Raw genomic sequence first — 22129 nt, forward strand, 5'->3', positions numbered from 1 at the left:
TTTTGGCTCCGCATCGAAAATGCGGGCTTGCTGCTAGCAGCGCTGCCGACGTCGTCGATGTTGTCGTTGTCGCGGCCGTCACAACTCGCGGTGGTTGTTATTTTTTTGGTTTTGGTTTTTAGTTGCTGTTTAAACTTGGTCGTGAGAGGGTAGCAGCCCCCGTCGTCATCTATTGCCACCCAACCGATCGCGCTGGCAAAACGCAACAGTAAAGTGAATGTGATAAGTGAACTCTGGGTCAAGTGAAAAACAAAAGTGAACCTGGTTGTCGCGCTGGCCAACAACAAAAACAACAACATTAATCTACACATACTACAACAGATTCTAATGGCGCCCGCCGCCGTTGCCGCCTCATCGGGCTCCTCACCCACCACAACCAATTCGCTGCAGGACATGAGCGCAGCCGCCGCGGCCATAGCCCTGGATATGAAGCCCAAAGTCGAATTGGCCGTGGTGCCCGCTCAAAAGATCAAAAAGTGTGCGTACAACCAGACTTCCCACTTCCCCTGATCCTTGCATCCACAAACAAGAGCAAGAACAACAACAACAACAACATTTCCCCTCATTCTCTTTCACAGTGGTGCGCCGCAACGCCTCCGACAAGCTGAAGCTCATCCAGATGGTGCACGATAATCCCATTTTGTGGGACTCCCGTCTGCCCAACTTCAAGGGCGCCGAGGAGGAGAAGAATCGCGCCTGGGAGCACATCGGCCGGGAATTCAATGCGCCCGGACGCCGCGTGGCCCGCGCCTTCAAATCGCTGCGCGAATCTTATCGCCGCGAATTGGCCCATGTCAAATTGATGGGCAATGGATTTAAGCCAAAATGGAGCCTGTACGAGGCCATGGATTTCTTAAGGGATGTCATCAGGGAAAGAAAGTGAGTACGCATTGCATGCGGAGCAATATCAAAACACAACCCTTAACAAGTTAATATTATAATTAGGCTGGTCCCAAAAAAAAAAAAAAGAAAAAAGCTCGAGCTTAGACACTTGTTGATAATTTTGAAAAAAAAAGAAAGGGGAAAATATGCACATATTTATAGCTCTCCTATAATTAGTAGAGGACTTTTTGTTATTTTTTTCTCTCAGAATATACACTAAAAATTCTTGAAGATTATTATAGAATTTTATAATTTTTTAACCACACATATAAAATTATATGTTATATAATTTTTTTTAGTCTTTAAATATGTATTCTTAGCTCTTCTTCTTTAAACGCATAAAAAACGTTTTACTCGAATTTAATTTTTTTTGTCAGTTTGAATTTTAAGGCTCAGCCTAATCGAATATCGCTTTAAGCGTTCCATAACAACTGTGGACTCTAGATTCGTACGCATGTATGTATGTGTGTATGTGTATGTATGTGTGCATATGAATAACCTAGAAATGATTCGAAAACCTTGTTCGCAATACATTGCGGCTGTCTTATCAGGAGCTCGGCTTACACCCACCTGAATTTGGTCACTTTCCAATCAGCGTCTATTCCATTGTCTGCCCTGCCCCACGGACGAGGTCTTTGACTAATATTACAAGTGGCGTAGCGTCCGATAAGCGATAACAATGTGATTCGGAATCAGACAAGGGGAGTGGGGGGGGGGGACAAAGATCGGCCTCAAAGTATGAATAACGGTTCTTTCTTTTGAGCTCGTCGCTTTGTTGGCGTTGCGTTATTTGCCTTCGTTTTGGTTTTGGTTTTGGTTTTTCAGGCGAAACATTATTTTAAACCCTAGCCAGGCGCATTAACTACTGTCATTGCATTTGATTCACGTCCGATTCACGCCCTGGACTCTGGGTCCCGAACAAAGACCACATTTAATATGGAATTTCCAGAGTGTTTTTTCATTTTATAAGTATTTTGCTGTCTTTTGCATTCGCTTTCTCTTTCAGCGCGTTTCAGTGCAAAGAGCAAAAGCTAAGAATCTAGAATCTAACCAAAGCCAGCCAGCCGCAAGAACGTTTCCTTTGCCACGTTCCATGTTCCATGTTCCACGTTCCGCGGATGACTCAATCGATCTTGTTTTGAATTTGAAATTGAAATGTTGGCGCATATTATATTCTTATTGTGGACGTACATATACGTGTATTTATATACGGCATGTATGCATGTATATGTATGCATGTATTTGCAATACATATAAGGTTCTTATTGTTGTTCAGTGAAGCGAAACATGGCAGAAGGCGATTCATTCTGTGGGCTTCACCTGAAGATTTCTATGCCTGCTGCTTATTCTCCGAAATTGACCTTTGACTCAGTTGGATTAAGGTCATTTATGGTATTATGGACTGCATTAAGTTGGCCTTTTCCTGGATTCTTTCTTTTCCAAGAGCGGGAATTATTAACTTTTAAATCTTGAGTTTAACGTCTTTTATCTTCAAATCAAAGTTTAATACATTCTAGATTGTCTTTAAACTCTTATCGCAGTCAATTTTTCCATTTGCCTGATGCTCATTCCATTCACAATATTTACATATGATGAGTCACAATATAAAAGTAGGTTAAATATCAAATTCTTGGATGATCTTTCGGGAAGAAAATCGTTATTGAGCACAATCTTTACAATCTTTGACTCGGCTCAAGCTTTCGAAATAGGTTTTGAACCAATGCTTGGGTTTTCTCATAATATTGTTGTTTTTCGGCAGTAGAGTCCATAGAAAATGAGTGCTCTTTTAACCCCAGAGAGTCCTTCGCATATCCTGTGCTGCTTGTGACCATGGTGCCCCCTTTTATCGTGGCTGCAGCTCTCTGCAATTTGCATGACGAGAACCTGAAGCATTGCGAACCAGACAAATCTCAGCTAAGCCTCTGTAAAAACATCTGCCCAATACACACACACACACACACACACACGCATGCACATACAGACAGCATGCATATGTAAATATGCGAGTACGCGTACCCGTTGCAAAAATCTCGAAAAACGTTGGACGGAAAAAACCAATTCGAACAAAGAAATGACCAGGCTCAGGGCATGGGGCCGCCAGTTTGTGATTCTGCGATGTTGCGGCTCATGTGGAGCATACGCCGCCCCGCAACCCCCCCGCTCTGTCACTTTGTCGTTCTATGAGTGAGGCTGTGTGCGAGTGTGTTGTACTTTATGTACATATATTTATATGAAATAAGGCCATTTCCTTTCAATTGACTGTACCCACATCGGCAGCAACAGCAACAGCAAAAGCAACCAGAGCTGCGGCAACACAGTCGACAGTCCCGGGTCCACATATGCCCGCACACACACACACACACACAGAGAGAGAGCCATACAGACACGCACACACACATGAATGTATTTAAATTTTTATTATTTTGAGCTGATAACAGACAACGGAACGGAACGGGCCGGGCCCGGGACCGCGGCTTGAGCCATAAAAACAGATCTTGTCCAGAGCGAAAATTATACAACGCCGCCGCTGCCGCTGCTGCTGCTGTTGCTGTTGTTGTTGTCGTTTTTGTTGTTGTCGTCGGCATCGCCACTTGAACCAAAAACAAAATCGAGGGAAGCTGCAAAAACCAACAAAACGCTTTAGCCTTAGCTGCTGGTGGTGGCCGAGCGAGCAAGCAAGCGTTTGAACGAATGCAGCGAGAGCGCGAGCGCGAGCGAGAGAGCCAATGAGAGCGAGTGGGCAACAGTTATTGAGAGAGAGAGAGCGTGATAAATTAACGCAATGAGAGGCAGCAAATATGAGAGAATGACAATCAGCAGACGGACAAAACGAACGCGCGCGATGAGTGATTGTGGCGAGTGGACCAAGTTTAGAAAGAAGCGTAGATTAAAAATTTGCTCGGCATGCTAATGTAAGTGTGTGTGTAAGTGAGCGTTTGTGTCTGCGTGTGCGTGCGTGCGCGCTTGCATGTGCGCCTGTGTGCCTGTGAGCATGTGTGTTTGTGCGCTTGTGTTCGGTCTGGCAATTGAGGCGTCGCAGCCAAACGGCGGGCCAGGGTTAAAAATACATACACATGCATACATATGGGCATGTATGTGTGCGCTAACGGACCAGCCAACGGGGTTGGTCGCCAACGCTGATGACCAGGGTCTGGCCAGAGCGTTCGTGCTTTTCGCTCTCGTGTCGTGCTCGGTGCCGTGTGTCACGCTTATGATTTAATAAGCAAATGAGCTGAAAAATTGATGAAATTATTGTTGCCCTCCCAGCACACCCCACGCCGCCGTCGAAACGAATCGATTGACCAGCCGCGCCCCATGCCACAAATCTCAGCTGGCATCCAGAGGAAAGCAGCTCACAAAAATGTTTTTGCATATGCGTCACTTGCGGCCCCACCAAAAAATACTGGGCGTATACCCAATTTGCGCAATGGCTCTGCTCCATGTATCGTAAAGGTTATGAAAATATTTACTCAGATTATGTAATTGACGTTTATATTTAATTTGATTTTGTAATTGTCGAGAGTACCGCGGCAAATATTCGAGCTTGCTTGTCGAAGGTGTTGTTTAGTGTGTTTGGGCGATCAGTCATTTTTAACCTTACTATATACTGTTGTAACTGATCGATAGGAGCTTAGGCTTATCTCCTTTACTTTCAACCAAATCTGATGATTATCGCATTATGTATTCGCATTGAAATTGTTTCTTTTCTACTGATCCGAGTGATCCTTTTGTTTGCTGTTATCGATAATTATCGATATATATAGCTTATACGATATTATAGTAGTCGATTGCAATTTGGAAACCCTCTATGGAAATGAATTATATTTCTGGAGCCATTGTTCTATTCTTTTTTTTATAGACAAGAAGAAGGACAGCATAGCTATGAGTTAATTAAGACTATTTTCTAGGTTTTTTGAATATTGTAATATAATAGAATATTCTAACTTTCGATCAAACTTAAGGTAACCAAAAAACAATATTTCTGGGGAATATAAGTAGTCGGATTATGAAGACTTTCAAGTTTATCGCAAGACATAAATGTTGCCACAGCTTTCATTATTATATGAATCCAGACACCAAATTTTTCAAATTCAAAAAGTGTGTCATATTTAAACGAAAAATATTCTAATGTATTAACTAAATTTCTAGGGAATATCTCTATTATTATTATTTCATCGTTCAGCTTAATCGCAGTATAAATATTGTGTTTAATTTTGTACCACTATGGAACCTATATTTAACATAATACTAATCCAGAACTTCAATTGAAACTGTAAGCACTTTCCTTTCTTTGTCTAAGATTTAAGCTTGGGCTTGTATTTGAAGGGCCATCAATGATTTTAACCATGAGAACTATTTGTTTTGACTTGACTTAAACTTTGTCCATTTGTTTTGGCTTATCAAGTCAGCTCAGATCAGCTCAGCTTAGCTCAGCTAACAGCGGAAATTTGACCATTGGTTTGGGCGTCAGTTGTTGGTGCTGATAAACCTAAAAATCGGAATTCCTCATATTGAGCATAATGAGCTACGCAATTAAATAGAAATGCAAACTGTCCATTATTGGGTCTGGCCGGGCTCTGGGCCCAGCGGAAGCAAACATTGATAAGACATAGAAAAATAGACGAAAGCAAACAGAGAAATATATGCTGAGAATGTCCAAAGGAACCGCAGAAGCCGCAAGCAAATAGAGAGCGTTTCGGCTATTGGAACATGTGAAAATGCATTTGGCCCTGATTATTTAGTTGGCAGTCGATGTAGATGTGGAAAACATGAAAAATGTGAAAAACGCTCGCCTCGCATATCATTTTACAGTTCCAATTGTCAACTACCTGCCCCGGAGCATACAGAAAGTGCCACGTCCTGGAGCCGCTGCCTGTTTCGACTGGGCCAAGCCCAGGCTGGGCGAGGCAAGTTTTTCGTCTTTGCGTCTAAAAATAGCCACGTTTGAGGCGTCCAGGCAGCTGTGCTCCGCGGCACTGGAAAATGCGCCTGAAATTTGAGTAGCGCAGCCCGAAACCAGCCCTGAATCTAGACACCAAATCGGAGCCAAATCAGTTCGAATACATGAGTTCTTTTTTGGGTAGTTTGTTTCGTATTTTGCTTTTGGGGTTTGTTAGAGCACGTTTCTTTTTGATTGTGCCTTGGGGTTGTTGGCGTTCATCCTAATTGTCTTGTTATTTTTGGAAACAGTTTCTTTGTGAGTGTCTGGCTTGGCATGACAGAAAGAGGGACGCGAGTGCGTAGGGGCTCAATGTAAACAGAATGAAATGTAGATCAACGACAGATCAAACTGTTTAAGCCTGGAATATCCACTTTATTGTTACCATAAACCGAATCTTAAAGCGAATAAGTTGGATAAGCAACAGCCGAACCTAAACGGAACCATATTTTGTCTTCAGCTCGTTTTGGCCTAATTCCCACACTCTTACACACATAATACTCTAAACTGAATTCTAATCTCCAACTCTTTCTTCCAGGGGCGCCTCACATGCCAGCGATCTCAGCCTGAGCGCTTTCGCCCAGCACTTGCACAACAATAACAACAACAGCAGCAACAACAACAATCACAGCATGCTGAGCGGCAGCAAAGCGGCAGCAGCAGCAGCTGCTGCGCTGAAGCTCACCTCATCCTTCAACGAATCGTCGAGCGCCGTGCTGAACCTGTCCAAGTGCTCGGCGCTGAACATGAGCAACGAGGATTATTATTGCGATTACTATGTGAAGCCGGAGCTGGATCTGTCAACGGGCGGCGGCAACGCTGGTGGCGGCGGCGGAGGCGGCAGCAGCAGCAGCAGCGGCGGCAGCAGCAGTGGCAGTACTAGGCCCATTGATGCACTCCAGCCCCTGCAGCCGTTGCCCGCTCATCAGCAGGCGCTGGCTCTGGCGCAGGCGCAGCACAACGACAGCCGCGTGAGCTCTACGCGCAACGACAGCGGCGCTGGGCAGGCAAACCAGCCGAGCTATGACGACATGGACGCCAGCTCGTTGCGCAGCGGCGACGAGGATGGCGGCAATGCCTCCGACGAGGTGGAGGAGCTGGAGGCCATCGATGCGGACTTTCCCTATCCCATCATACTCGACTCCAATTCGCCGCACAGTATCAGCGGCGGCCCCGAGGTCGGACAGACGGCAATACCGCGCAAGCGTCGCCGCAACGGCGAAACGGATGAGCTGGAGGATGCAGATCTGGATGGTGACGACTATGAGGATCAAATGCTGCAACAGCACCGTCATCTCAGGCAGCAACAGAGCGTCGCAGCTGTGGCTGGCGGTCTGGAGCTGCCGCCACCGCAAACGGTGCGCGAGGTGCTCAACTCCAAATTCTGTGGCTTCATATCGGCCAAGCTGAACAGCATGGAGGATTCGGAGGCGGACAATCTAATGAATCGCATACTCCTCTTGGTTGTTCAGATGCAGCAATGCGAGGCGGCCAAATAGGCGCTGGGTTGGGTCTCCGGGTTTTGGTTGGGTTCCGGGTTTCTGGGTTAACTCTAGTTTTTTAGCCGTAGTAGAGAAAAGAAGTAGAGCTCATTATGGATTAATGCAGCTGCTCAAAGCAAAATGTTTTCTTGCCAATAATTTACCACAAATATTCAATTGTTTTTTTCCCTCTCCCTCTCTCTCTCTCTCTCTCTCAATTTGCCATAAAACGAACAATTTTCAATGCCAAACTTGTGCCATGCCAAAAAAAAAGGAACAATACGTAGTTATACCAAATGTAGCAGCCCCTATGGAAAACTTCTTTAAAGCTATGCCCAAAAAAGCAAAAAACAAAGAAAAAAAAAACAAATACAAATAAATACAAATATGAACTCTATGAAAAGACACAACAACAAAGACAAAGAAAGTTAGCAATGTATGAGATTTAGTTTATTATAAACGTTAATTTAGTTCTAAGTCATACACACACACATACATACGTAACCATATGTATCTAAGCAAAGTGTTCCAGTTTTTCGCTGCAGCCTGAATCTATCTTTGAATCTTTTTGCCTTTGAATATACATATATATGGAAAAAGAACTTGCAACATTTATGTTTTAACTTCATATATTTTGAAATAATTATTTATTTTCCTAATGCTGCCAAATTTAAGGAACTTACAAACTAATGCTGGAACATGTCTTAGATAGATATTTAAAGCTTATCTTAGCCAACGTCCCATCACACGTAACTGAAACTCGTAATTTACGTTAATTTCTCTATTTTTTTTTAAATAGTTCTTAATTCAAGTTCATTTCGAACCGAAAACATTTGAAATCTTGCCAATGCGTAGAGAATTGCAGCATTGTGATCTTTTAAGTTCAATCTAAAGTGGCAAATACATATTAAATATATTAGCATTTTATATAAATATATTATTAAATCTATTTATAGTTTCTTCAACAAATATTTACGTAAACATTTTCTGAACCGTTTGCAAAGCGTTGTAAATATATATTTATATAATGATATACATATATATATATATAAAAGAAAAGTTAAATAAAATACGTACATTATAGAATTACCTTGTTGATTGGATTTTGTGTAGATTTGTAAAGGTTAATAATACAAATGATACAAATGCATTATGTATTGGTTTTTTACATACATATATTTTGAATAAGTGTGAAAGTAGTTCTTGCCCAATAATATGTACTGAAATTAGAAAATCGTATCTTTGTGTTCTACTCCGACTGGTTTTTCATCCCGTATCCAAATCCGTGGCAATGTTTCGTTTTCAATTATCTATTGGTATCTTATCTGCCATCTTCACACAACAAACTGCTTTTATCTCATAGTGTTATACGAATATCATTAAACATGCCAGACTATTAGCATATCTGAGACAAATGTGTGTGAGTGTGGACGGTTAACCCCTACTCGTATGGGCCTAACACACACATTTGGCCAGATGTCAGGCAGAAACGCTCGGGACGGGACGTTGAGACCATTAATACGGAAGGCGTTATAAAAACCAGTCGACAATGAGACAATAGATAAGCCCAGCAGCGCATGCGCCATGGGACAAGCATGAGGATGAGCAACGGTGAGCGAGCGACGAGGGGTAACCAAAAGCGTTATAGACCAACTTAGAAAGAGGCCCTTAAGCAGACGGGCCAGACGACGGCACAGGCGCACTCATGAATGAATCGGATGGGAAACTGAAAGAACAATGAGGCCACGGTTGCTGCCAAGAGATGACGAGAGAAAGGGAGAAGGAGAGAGAGAGAAAACAACCCTCAATGCGGTCCACACGATCTGGTCCTTTAGACGGGTACGGTACGGTCCTCTACCTAAGAGACTGCAAAAATACTTTCGACATGCGCGGAAAATTGCCAAAACGCTGGCTGCGACGCGTCACGACTATAAAAACTGGTTCCCTTGATTCAGGCGTATTGTGTGTGTTAGCCTTGGTAGAGAGCGCCGGTTAGGGGATGCTGGCCGGGGTTCAATGACCATGGCCAGCAGCATTTAGGGTAGCGTACAATCTGTACGATTTTGAGTCAATAAAATTGTTGGTTTTGTCAGAGATTTGCAGGCTGCACTTGGGATCGCCAAATAAATAATAATCCCAGCCAAACAGTACCAATTGGAGATTCAATCACAAAAGCATTTCGAGTTGAATTATAAACAATAATATATAGAGTGCTCTTTATTATTTTACTAAATATCCAAACATGAAACTTCTATATAATGACAGACGCAAATTTACCCGACTTTGCACTTTGGTATTCTTGGCCAAGATCAACAGCAGGATCCAGCTTTCACTCTGCCTATGGCGAGATGATCTCTGAGTAAAAGATTTAATATGTATATGTATTTGAATTCTTTACAGCTTATCACTCACCCAAGACCCTGGGCATGGCACATCTGCTGGACTTAAGTCCAGTTAACATTTACAACGGCTTACATAACATGCCATCATACAATATAAATCATACGACCTACCAGATATTGGAAGCAAGCATAATCCTAAACTAAACTAAAACACTTTCAACGTGGCTCCAGAGAGTTCCTGCCATTGTTTGAGAGTGTTTTAAGATAACTTATGATTATAGCTGAGCTAATCGCCAGCCTCCATCATTTTCGCTCGACTCTTTAGCTTTGAAGCGAGACCTTTAAGACAAATCGTTTTAGCTCCGCTTTGGGAACTGAATCTTTGTTAACTTACTTTAGTTCTTGAAGCACAGTCTCGCGGTCAGGGCTCTTTGACGTTTGTGGGCAGGGGTTAGTTAGGCTTTCGCTTAGTTTAAGTTCTTTTTTGTCAGGCTTTTTCTTGGTATTTGGATCTACCGAGGTTCTGCTAAACTTGTTGCAAAACAATCTACAGAAACGTCGTCCACATTTCTCTTTGGTTGGAGAACCATATTTGGCGGGGACATTTGGATAGATAAGGTAACTATTCTTCTGGCTCTCGACGAAGTTGCGTGGAGGTTTTAGTGCTGGTGTCAATGGTTTTACGTTTGGTATCATGGTCATAGATTTTGATTTCAAATCCTTCTTGCTCTCTTTCTTTTCGGGCTTCTTTTTCGCTTGCCTTTTGGCCTGCTTAATAGAGCAGGTTTCCTTGTCGCAAGTTTTCAATTCTTTTTTGCTTGGCTTTTTGCTACTCTCATCCGGCAGCTGATCATAGCATGTACAAGTTTTAGAACAAACAGCCGTACAAGATCGCTTGTCGCATAATGTTCTTGCGTTGCGCTTATGAACAAAACATGTGGACATCTCTGCCAAGGCACAGTTGTACCTTGGGACCTGTGTATCCCCCTCCCTACATTCCGTTTCCCGGCTATGGACGGTTTCTTGGCTGCTGTCTTGTTGATGGTTTTGACATCCGGAACTTAGCTCCGATTCGCTTTCGCATTCAGATTCCAGGTTTTGGTATTGCACTCTTTTGGCAGGGCGCTGTTGTGGTTCCTTAGATCTAATGCTGGACTTGCTTATCTCGCAGGCATCTTGACATCCATCGCATTGCATTAACTCACTTGGAGGAGTACTTTGTCCGTTCGACGGGGTTCTATATCTGGATTTACTTGCCTTCAGGCTGTTAGTCTGCTCTACTCGTTCGTGAGGAGATTGGATTCTTGGGCTTGGTGAACTACTTCGGGGCGATTCCCTAGCACTATTGTTTTGAATGCTTTTACTTTTGCGCTTTACTTGATTGTCTGGGTATTGCAACAGTGAGCTCTGAAGACTACATCGTGTTGATCGCTTGATAGTCACATTTTGTTGAACTTGATTGCCAGGGCATATCGTTATACAGGCCTGTGGGCAACTTGCTTTGCCATTTTGGGACTTGACCTTGCTGTCTCTTCGTATCTCAACATGATTTTTGGAGTATTGCATTTCCGAGCCTTGAGGACTTATGCGTGGTGATTCCTTAGCTCTTTTGATATTGGTGGTTTTCCCCTTATGTTCTACTTGATTGCCAGAGTCTAGCGTTGTGCAGCTCTGTGGTTTAGATCTGATTGTGTCCTTGGCTCTATTCATATTCGTGGATTTCGGGCTATACTCTACAGGATTACAGCAGCAGCTCTGGCCACTCCATGTCGATTCTGTTGGTGTATCACCTTCTATTTCATATTTCATTTTTGAGCCCTGAGCTCTACTGCTGGACTTTCTCTTTTTCAGCTCCATTCGACTCTTGTAGTTTTGCATTAATGCAAAGTCCCGTTGACTCATGCGCTTCGATCCCGGACATTTGCAACCAGGCATGCACTTTTCCCCAGCCTCAGCTGCATCTAAAGCGTCTTTCATTTTCGAATTTCTTGGCGAAAATTGTTGCGGCTCGTGGGATTTTCTGCGTTGCAATTGCCAGCACTTAGAGCTATGCGTTGGTAGTTTTTGCACTACACCTTTCTTTTGCGTTTTGATATCCTGATTACTTTTGGATTTGAGACTTCTAGCGCTTTGTACCCCATTGATTCGTGAATTTCTTTGTATGGAATTTACTTCCTTAGAAGCTTTTTTACCACTAGCAGAACTTATAACGGTGCGATTGAGACTTCTAGCGCTTTGTACCCCATTGATTCGTGAATTTCTTTGCATGGAATTTACTTCCTTGGGAGCTTTTTTACCACTTGTAGAACTTATAACGGTGCGATTGAGACTTCTAGCGCTTTGTACCCCATTGATTCGTGAATTTCTTTGCATGGAATTTACTTCCTTGGGAGCTTTTTTACCACTAGCAGAACTTATAACGGTGCGACTTACACCGGTGCGACTAGGATTTAACAGGCTCGATTGCTCGATTAATAGTTTTTCCAGACTATATTTATTGGACTTTTTCTTCTTCTGCTTAGTTTGGGTTTGGGTTTCATCAATGCATTCATCAACGCTTGGCCAGGTCTCCGACAGATAGCCCCGCTCATAGGCTGGCACTTTGCATTTCTCCTCCATACGGTCCTGACAAACGACACACGAACAGTTCTTCTCATGTTCCTCTGTGGCAGGTAATGGTATTTCCTCGAGAGGGGCTTCCTCCAGCTCTCGCTGAAGATGCCTACGCAAATTGTAGCTACTATCGGACTCTGCGCAGAAACAGACATCGGTCACTTCGGCCAGGTTCGTGAGCCGACTCCTGATATCTGAGATGATCTTCTGCTGCTTGCCACGCACATTGCCCAGCCTGTGCGAGTCGCTCAACAAGTTGGGCAGCTCGTTGTGTCTGTCATCGATGCCCTGGCATGTGACCCGCTCCAGTTCGCGCAGCAGACATTCCTGCTCGTAGCCCGAGGCTGTGGCTATCTGACGCAAACGAAACTGAATCTTGGCATAGTGCGAGGATATAGAGAATAGAGCGTCCTGCAGCTGCTGCACTTCATCCTCCAGCTGGCACTCGTAGTTCGTCAGCGGACGACTGACTACGCAACCACTGGAATTCAGCCAGGTGTAACGACGTTCCTTGGTTAACTGGATTTTCGGACACTCGACGGGACATTCACAGTCGAGCTTGTCGCGCTTAAAGCATGCCATATTTATAATATGGTTTTAGTTCGTAGTGATAAATATTGTATTAGGTTTACGTATAAGTATTTGTGTGGTTTCAGTATTTTGGTAGTAGCTTTTAGAGCTGAGTTTGATATTTTTCTCCATTTAGCATAGAAATTTTGAATTGTACCGAAAAATCACAAATGCCAAAACTTTTCAAACTTCAATGTCATATAAAGGAAGCCTTGAATAAAAATATTAAGTCCCTCAATAGGAAGTATTCTATTGTGTAATTGATAAGAGGTTTTCAACTTCGAGGTGCACCAATTCGACTATTTGAATACCTCGTAAAGTAATCGCATAAGGCATAGCAGGTTGAGACATGCTACAAATATCAAAAACCGTACGAGCGAATTCATTTTATGCCTTTGCCGCACTTTAGATATAGCTTTGCTTTTAGCATAAGAAAAAATTTGGAAATTTTAAAAATGCCCAAAATATCGAAGCTCGAAATTTTATGTGTGAAGGTAATTTGAGAAAAACTTGTATAAGAAATAGTAATAAAATAAAATACTAATGATTCAGGTTGGAGATTCAGCATGAGCCCACAGGCAAAAGAAGTTTGACAGATATGCTTGACAGATATGCAATATCATAGAGACACACTCGAAATGAAAGGGGTTTGTCAACAAGTCGTAAAGAAAAAGTGGCTGGTAGCCAAGAAATTTATCTATGTCCTATAGCTTCTAGGGTTACTAAGTATATGATATCGGGGTGACATATATGTATTGACTTCCTGATCTATGCACACGCAGATAATTTTATATCGCTTAGATATGAAAATATCCCACAGATACTATTTTATTTTACAGATAGTCAGATGTTACAGATGTCATTGAGTCATGCAGATACTTTTGTATCTCAGATATACACTTGTAACTCAGAGATACATTCATAATTTGTATGTCTGAGATACTTTTGTAGCTCCGAGATACTTCTGAATCTCAGAGATACTTTTGTATCTCCGAGATACTTATGTATCTTAAAGATACTTTGGAAATTTTAAAGATACTTTGGAAATATTAAAATAACCCATGTTGCTCGATTACCTATGAGCATTAAAAAAATAATTGCGTCCTGGAGAAATATGGGTTTGGTAAATCCTATCTTTAATGGGGTCCATGTGGACAGTGGGCGGACAAGCAGGTCGTATATTTGACAATACCTAAAAACTTTGTGAAAGCAAGATAAAGTTTTCAACAAAAACATAACTAGGCTTATACGGATCGATTTGAAGCAGTTCTTCTATAAATAACAAAGTGTCTAACCGTCTAATTCTTGTAAGTACAGCGCTTACAAGCATCCTTGTTAACTTGTGCTTGATACGCATATCTTCCTCTTATCTTCTGGCCTTTGGTTTAAATCTGTGCTTCATCGAAAACCAATTTAATGATTTATGCTTACTAAATATGAATTAGTAATATTATGCACTTCCATAATTAGCTCCGAAGTAACTCGTTTTGCATGCACTTTGCATTATTTATATTATTCACTTCAATAATTAGCTCTGGATAACAAACAACATAACGCATTCACTTTGAATTGTTAACATGCTCAGATATTACATATTCACTTCAATAATTAGCTTCTGTGTATGTTTCTTGTAAGCTTCTAGGTATTTATGTATTAAGTTAAAATACATTCCTCTTTGTAGCTGGCTGTAATCTGATGCGTCTGTGTGCCTGCTGCTGCTGCTGCTGTTGCTGTTCATCACACACAATCGACTTGAACAACAAACACCTGGCCCCAGCGAAGCCGCACGTTGCATGCAACATAACACGCCAAATGTGCAACAAGCTGAAAAATTGCCAGTTGTAATCAATGCCCGGTCCATCGGGCATCCTCACGCCGCGTCATGCCACGCCCACCATCCAGAGCCCACTTCACACGAAACGCGGGGCGCCAAAGCACAGCAAACTAAACAAATTTCATGTATCCAAAAGATTTAGTCATGTTGCGAGCAATTGATTTGGGGCCACCCTAAAGGCAGCACCACTTGCTAGAGTGGCGGGTTGGAGAGGGAAGGGCTGGGGATGGGGTGGTTGGGGGGGGCAGTTGTAGGCCATGCATACCATGAAATGGAATGGAACAAAGGCCGCGCTCTGTAAGCGGATGAACGTGAAAACTATATACGAATTTTTGGGCATTTGTGGTCACAGGTGTGGGCCAGGTGGCGCATTGTCAGTTGTGCGTGCGGGCGAGAGGTGTGGCAAGGGCTGCAGCATTTCAAATGGAAAGCTGATTACCGTTAACAGTTTCAGCTTCAGCTGGCAACAGCGCTCACTGTTGCCAGCATTTTTTGTAGCATGCTTTAAGGCGCGCCGCCCCTGTGTACCGTTAAAATAAATTTAAAATCGCAAACCGCAAATCTCTAAAAATTCCCGCTCTCCAGAATTTATTGCCGCGCCGGCCGGTGTGAACCTTGCGTTCACTACTTTTCCTTGAGGCAGGTTCATCCATGTGAGCGGCAGCAGCAGCAGCAGCTGTTGTTGTTGTTCGTTCCACCGACGGCGACTGTCTTTTGGCTTTCGCACTTCGTTTGCAGTTCGTGCTCGTAAATCGCCGCGTGGCGCCTTCGAGTGGCCTCCGTGCAGTTAGGAGTGACATCTCGAAAGTGTCAGCTGCCAGCAATTTGTGGCTTTGAAATGTGGAGCACAGCATATTGGGGAGAGTAACAGTGCACTGTTAACACTCTCTCGGCAGTCCAAGAGAGAGAGAGACAGAGAGAGGGAGAGAGAGGGAATGTTAAAAGACGAGCCTATGCTCTGGCATAGGTGCTCCTGGAAGCTTTATGGCAGCTTCGGCGGAACGTTTTGGCAGAGTGAAACACTGGAAGCTTCCAAGTGCTTTATGGCAACCCGACTTAAGAGCGCTTCTTTGTTTATTTAAGAGAGTTCTTGACTGGAAGCGGCTTTTAGTTAATTGTTGAAAACTAAAAAAGAGTCTTTCAGTTTAGTTTAAATACAGCTTGTAATATTTGGGTTTGTGAAATGAAAAATATGTAAAGTTTGTTAACTTTTAACTAAGTTTTACATAGTAACTAAATATTATTGACCAATTTGTGAATTAATATTGACCGATTTGTTGGCTTTAATTTCCCAATGCTTAAACAGAATATCTTCAACTTTTTACAGCGCATAAAACAAGTTTTCCTTACATATCGCTAGCATAGCTCCATCTCTCTGCTATCCTTCACAGCTGCTTTCTGTCAAGTGAATGTAGATTTGTCTAAATTGCTCAACTGGCGAAACGTGCACTGTCGCTTCCACTTTCCAGTCGTTTCCAGTGCATTTCCCGAATGTGCAACAGCATGCAGAGCACCATAAAACGAGCATGAGAGTGAAATGCATTTTCAAATGCTCTCTTACAGCAAAAACACAACAAACTAATTATGATTCATATTTAAATTGTTTGCATAAAGTTTGTCTTATTTTTGTTATTTTACAAAAATAAATCACATTGAGAGCTCTTCGAAATGGCAACAATAATATTAACAGCTGCTTGTTAACTTCGCTCAACTCGTGTGCGGAACGTTTTGGGAATGGGTCACGAATGCTTGCGTCTAACGGTAGCCGGCGCCATTTCTCTGTTCTGTTTGCTTTTGGGCAACATTCGCCCATTCGCCTGAGCTTCGGTACGCATTGGAAGCCCTTGGCTGCTGCTGCTGCTGCTGCTGCTGCTGCTGTCGCCTCTGCTGCTGTCTCTGCTGCCTCTGTTGGCTGACTGGCTGGCAACGGTCGCGTCTCGAACGAGTGCAGCGATTTTGGCGAGCTGTGTGCAACGGTCGATTCAGTTGCAAACGAACGATTTAAGCGAAAAGTTCGAGAGTTCTCTGGCGCCGTGCGGCCAAAGATAGCGGCAACATTTGCAGCGCCCGTAAGCGCCAAGCGTATCAAATTTGACAAGTTGGCCAAACAAACTGGCAGCAGCAGGCGAACCTGCGTGTAATTGCTACAAATAACATTAACAAGAATCAAGTATACGTTTTTGGGCGGGCACAAGGCTCTGTGTAGTGTCATTTTCACTAGCTGGCAGCTGCTTTTTCATGCCTTGTTTTTTTTTTCTTGTTGAGTCTGCTGAACACAACTTGAAAGTGGCATCAGCTGTGCCGCATTCTGTAATGCATTCCATTTCGGTGCCGGGCTCCCCTTGCTATGCTTATGACTGGCATCTGCATTTTTTATGCATGTTACGAGCATTATTTTAGCAGCTGTAGTGCTCGGCAGATGAGTTGGCCAAGTTAACAAGCCGGCTTTGAGTCCCAGGCGTGTCCAAGCATAAATTGCACAAAGTCATATTTTTAATAGTTGTTTAATAGGTCTAATAAACCCAGGCAGCTTTGCAAAGGGCTGCATTAAGCCGAAAAGTGTGCTTTAAAAATTGAAATTTATTTAATATAGAGCTTGTCATCATTTTTTTTTATGCGCAGCGTTTCTGAATTAAATATATTATTTATGCCAAATAAAATAGATTAAATGTAAATATATTTCTTTTGTTTTTTTTATTTAAATTTCTATCTGTAGATTTATTGTAAAATTTCTTAAAACTTATCTAAGACTGTGTTGCGCCGACTTCTGAGTCTTCAAATCACAAATCCTAATTGCTTTATTCTGCAAAACATGCTCAGTTTCGCAGCAACTCATAAGCCCATAAAAAATATATATACTAACTACTAATTAATACAATACAAATACGAGTTTGTGTGTGTTATTCAAAATAAATGTCAACTTGCCATTGTCAGTTAAATAAAACGTCATAAATCAATTGAAAACAAGTGCGGATATTAAAACAATCAAAACGAAATTCAAATATAATACAACGAACTAAATTTAGTTGTGAAGCGTAGCTGCAATTTTTGGGTATGTACAAATTTATGCACAAAATGATTTACCTGAACTCCGGCTAAATAAAGCCTGCTTATCTTAAATCTTGTTAGCTAAGTCGAGTAAGTTAATGAGCTCTGCACTTCGCACACACGTGCACGTATTGAGTGTGAGCTCTTAGTCGGCCTCAAGAAGTTTAGCAACATGTTTCTGCTTTGAAATCGAACAAAATTATAATTAATTACTCAAAGAAACTTCACGGCGCCACTGACAATTAATTAAAACTCAATGCAAGGTGCGAGTGCGTGTGGGTAAATAGTATTTAATGAGAATATAACGTTCGGTATGTCTATTGCAATCAATTAGCCTGGGCAAAATTAAAAAGTAATCGAATTTAATTAAAAGTGTATTAGAAATGCGTAAGCAACAATTTTACTCTGAAGCGTCTGTTTTTGATGCCTTTTTTTGTGAATTTCCGTGTATTTAATAAACATTTAACGAAAGTTTCTGATAAATAGAAGCAATTTTTATGAAATTAATTGAGCTAGGCTTCCAATATAATTATAATTATCTAGGGAATACAATAAAAAAAAAAAAAAAACAGATAAAATGTATAGAAATTTTCAATTATTTGTGCTTGAGCAAAAAACTTAAACAAGCTGCTCTTAAGTTAATATTGTATTTTTTAATGAAGAGTTAAAGCTGCATACAAATTTCTCATAAATATATATTATAATTTACCTAAGTTCGAGACCGAAATAAATGTTGAGAGCAATTAAAAGTAGCCGACATTTAAGTTAAAATGAAAACAAACAAAAAGCAGTTGTTCTCTAGCCTAACTTTGATACGCTGCCAAAACTGGCAAAACGTTATAACATTTTTATATAACTTGCCGCCCAAAAGTTACCTGCAACAGAAAGCAGACAAATGTGCAGACGACGCTTAATGAAAATAGCTAGAAAATAGCTGCAGCAAATGTTGAACGCGATGCCAAAAACTATATTAAAATACTTGCAGTTAGCAAACAATGCAAATCATTTTAAAAAGATGCACAATGCTGCGAATGGCAAAAAGTGAATAGAACATCAAAAATGCCAGCGCAAAAGTTTTCAGTTTGGCAGTCAGTCAGTGAGTCAATCAGTCAATCAGTCAGGCACACACAGCGGCAAACATGCTAGCAAAATATGCAATATGCAATCAACAGAGCCAAGGTGTGAAAAGTATTTTAATTAAACACAAATACACTTAAAAATGCAAAAGACAAATAACAAATAGAAAAAACAGGCAAAATAATGGATGCTTCTTTTTTAATTGTGATGCGATTCGCCCCAAGCAAGGGCGAGTGGCGGGGGGGGGGGGGGGGCGGTAGGGCTGGGTGTTACTGCAGCCTTCGATTGTCATTTATGGCACAGTTTGGTCGAGATCGTATGGAGGGGGGGGGGGGGGGGGGGGGGGCATTGAAAACGGAATCGCTTCACCTGGGTCGACTCTTCAGGTGAAGTGCGAATTGAAGCGCCGCTTGAGTGCGAGCAAAGAAAAGCTCGCTGCTCAAGTGGAAAAGCGTTTGGAGTGCGGCACGAGATGAAAAACAAAAATAATGGAAATGATGCAACCGACCAGGACAATAAGTAATACCAACAACAACAGCAACAACAACATGCAACAACTACAAAACGGCAACAGCCTTTGTCTGTCCCTTGGGTTAGAAAAAAAAATATAACAGCAAAAAATTATAAAAAGGCATTGTTGCTGCGAATTTTGCAAGCATTATGCGAAATATGGAACAAAGGCAACAAATACTCAAGTCCATGAAAATGAGGCAAGGCTATATCAATAGATATGCAACCCAAACGTTGGGCACATTAAACAGCTGTTGTCTGCTTCTTCTAAGGAAAACCAAACTATTTAAAAGTAACTTAATGTATTCCCAATTTATTATACTCAATTAACCTAATCAAAGTTGAAACTAAATCAATTATTGTTGTATATTTGACAAATTTGCCAGATTATGTTAAGATACACAGGAAACAATTTCTCTAACATTAAGATATGAATTGAAAATTAAATTAATTTAAAAAAAAACACTACATAAAAGCACAGATATATTCATTAAGTTACACAGTTAGCCAGCTATTAATAAATATTGAAAATTTATGTGTTTTTATTAACAAGCTTGGATATTTTCCGGGCTTTGCCGTAGCAAGTTTAGTCCCAATGTCAAATGTCATTTATAACTAAACAATTCTTGAGCCTGCTTAATTGAAATCGATTTGAAATTAGTTGAAGTCAATTGTTTAGTGAATAGTTTAAAACAACGGCTTCGAGCCAGGTTAGTTTTGTGGTGATCCTTCCATTCAAGAGCGAAGGATTTCGCGCAAAGCGTTTCAAACACATTTTCACAAAGAACTCTAAAAATAAACGAAGCTGCATTGTCTGTAAACAAAAAAGTTGCAATTTTTCGATATATAAATGCTAAGAAACATATATAAAATCAAAGTTAACTTCAGATATCTTGCTATAAGAAAGAAAAGAATTACTTTATCTCTAAAAATGTTAAGATTTCGAAGCCAACATATTGATTTGGTATTCGGTTCATATCCATGAATTCAGGCTTTGCTTTGAAGTTTGGTTTTATTTTACTTTTATATGTATTAAAAATCATGCAATACATGCATGCAAACGGCTAACTTTATATATTTAAGTTAATTTGGGTGAAAGTTTATTGGCAAACACAAATTAAACAAAAAAAGCAAAGCAGGAGCAAAAGCATCTGGCAGTCACATTAAAACACACACACACACACGCACATCTTTCGAAGCTTTGGATTTTATTGAATTTTAAATGGTATCTGCTTAAACAACGCCAAACCAAATAACCGAAGCCAATAAATTTCAATAAATAAACTGCAACATTTTGGCTAAATTGCGACTAAAAACTAAACGAAAAGCCATAAAAATGTCAGCGCGCATTTCAATTAAAAATACACGCAAAATGCGAAAAATTAAAGCGCACATTTGCCCGTTAACCGAATTGTACAGTTTTACGTTTCGGGCCGAGGGAGGTTGGGGAGTGGGGGGGGGGGGGGGGGGGTCATTGAACCACGCACACGTGAAATTATTCACATAATTACAGCAGCGCCTGCAAATCAATTACTAATAATTACGCTTGCCCTGAACCAGCAACAAAATGCACTAAATAAAGCATTTGGGAAAACCGAAGAATAAATATACTTTATAGTATATAGTTTTCTGATTCCTGACCAATACTCTGTTGTTCAGAGATAGCCGCAGATTTAATGTACTTTATATTATTTAGTTTTCCGATGCCAGACAAATTCTGTTCAGATATATATTATAAATTGAAAAGCGAAAGATGTTTGAACTGGAATTGCACTTACCTTCATTATTTATGGAAGATATAGTTTTCTGATCCATCAATCAATCAAATTCGATATATCTGCAATCCATCAAAAAAAGTGTTCGTACTTAAAAATTCGCATTTATATTCAGAAAAGAATAGCTCAAATCAGATTGAGCGCTATTAAATTTGCTAAAACTATTCACAGTCAAATTTTGAGTATATTTGGCTGATTTTTATACCCATTGAAAATGGTCAAAAAGGACTTCATAAGGTATATATATTCTTGATCAGGATGAACAGTCGAGTGGATCTATATCTGTCTGCCATATCTGTTTGCTACGTCTGTCTGTAATATATGTCTGTCATATCTCATTGTCATATCAGCCTGTTTCACCTGTCTGTCATATCTGTCTGTTTTATCTGTCTGTCAGATATGTCTGCCATATCTCACTGTCTGTCTTACCTGTCTGTCATGTCTGTCTGTTTTATCTGTCTATTAAATCTGTCTGTAAGATCTGTCTGTCATACTGCCCTTCATATCTGTCTGTCATATCTGTCCTTCATATCTGTCTGCATTATCTGTATGTTATATCTGTCATATCTGTCTGTCGTATGTGTCTTTCGTTTCTGTCTGACATATATGTCTGCCATATCTGTCTGCTTATGTGTCTATTATATCTGTCTGTCAGACCTGTCTGTTATACTTATCTGTCTATTATATTTGTATGTCAGATTTGTCTGTCATATTTGTCCTTCATATCTGTCTGTTATATCTGTCACATCTCTCTTTCACATATGTCTGTCATATCGGTATGCCATATCTGTCTGTCATATCCGTTCTATTTGTATATTATATTGTTTTATCTGTCTATTATATATGTATGTTATATATATATATGTCTGTCGTATCCCTCTGTCATATCTGTCTGTGGTATCTGTCTGTCAGATATGTCTGCCATATCTCACTGTCAGTCTTACCTGTCTGTCATGTCTGTCTGTTTTATCTGTCTATTAAATCTGTCTGTAAGATCTGTCTGTCATATCTGCCCTTCATATCTGTCTGTCATATCTGTCCTTCATATCTGTCTGCAT

General features: G+C 41.0%; 2 protein-coding genes across 5 annotated transcripts; one reads left to right on the forward strand and one right to left on the reverse strand.

Moving 5' to 3' along the window:
* Nucleotides 1–158: 158 nt before the first annotated feature.
* On the forward strand, nt 159–8296 carry LOC115771562 (E3 ubiquitin-protein ligase RING1). Of its 2 annotated transcripts, XM_030717312.1 has the most exons (3): nt 159–478; nt 579–879; nt 6360–8296. In XM_030717312.1, exons 1-3 carry the CDS (start codon nt 328–330, stop codon nt 7318–7320), a joined length of 1413 nt encoding a protein of 470 aa, XP_030573172.1. In that variant the 5' UTR covers nt 159–327; the 3' UTR covers nt 7321–8296. The 2 variants fall into 2 exon arrangements, with proteins under 2 accessions (XP_030573172.1, XP_030573173.1); XM_030717313.1 differs by lacking the exons at nt 159–478; nt 579–879 and adding an exon at nt 5025–5155.
* A 1228-nt stretch (nt 8297–9524) lies between these two features.
* On the reverse strand, nt 9525–13270 carry LOC115771548. Of its 3 annotated transcripts, XM_030717291.1 has the most exons (4): nt 12047–13270; nt 10039–11941; nt 9715–9983; nt 9525–9657 (listed from the first exon to the last, which is right to left on the reverse strand). In XM_030717291.1, exons 1-3 carry the CDS (start codon nt 12837–12839, stop codon nt 9920–9922), a joined length of 2760 nt encoding a protein of 919 aa, XP_030573151.1. In that variant the 5' UTR covers nt 12840–13270; the 3' UTR covers nt 9525–9657; nt 9715–9919. The 3 variants fall into 3 exon arrangements, with proteins under 3 accessions (XP_030573151.1, XP_030573150.1, XP_030573149.1); XM_030717290.1 differs by having other exon boundaries at nt 9525–9636; nt 10039–13270; XM_030717289.1 differs by having other exon boundaries at nt 10039–13270.
* Between the last annotated feature and the right edge of the window lie 8859 nt (nt 13271–22129).

The sequence above is a fragment of the Drosophila novamexicana genome, unplaced genomic scaffold (genome assembly GCF_003285875.2).
Source record: "Drosophila novamexicana strain 15010-1031.04,08,12 unplaced genomic scaffold, DnovRS2.1 tig00000072-arrow-arrow-pilon, whole genome shotgun sequence".
Classification (NCBI taxonomy): Eukaryota; Metazoa; Arthropoda; class Insecta; order Diptera; family Drosophilidae; genus Drosophila; species Drosophila novamexicana.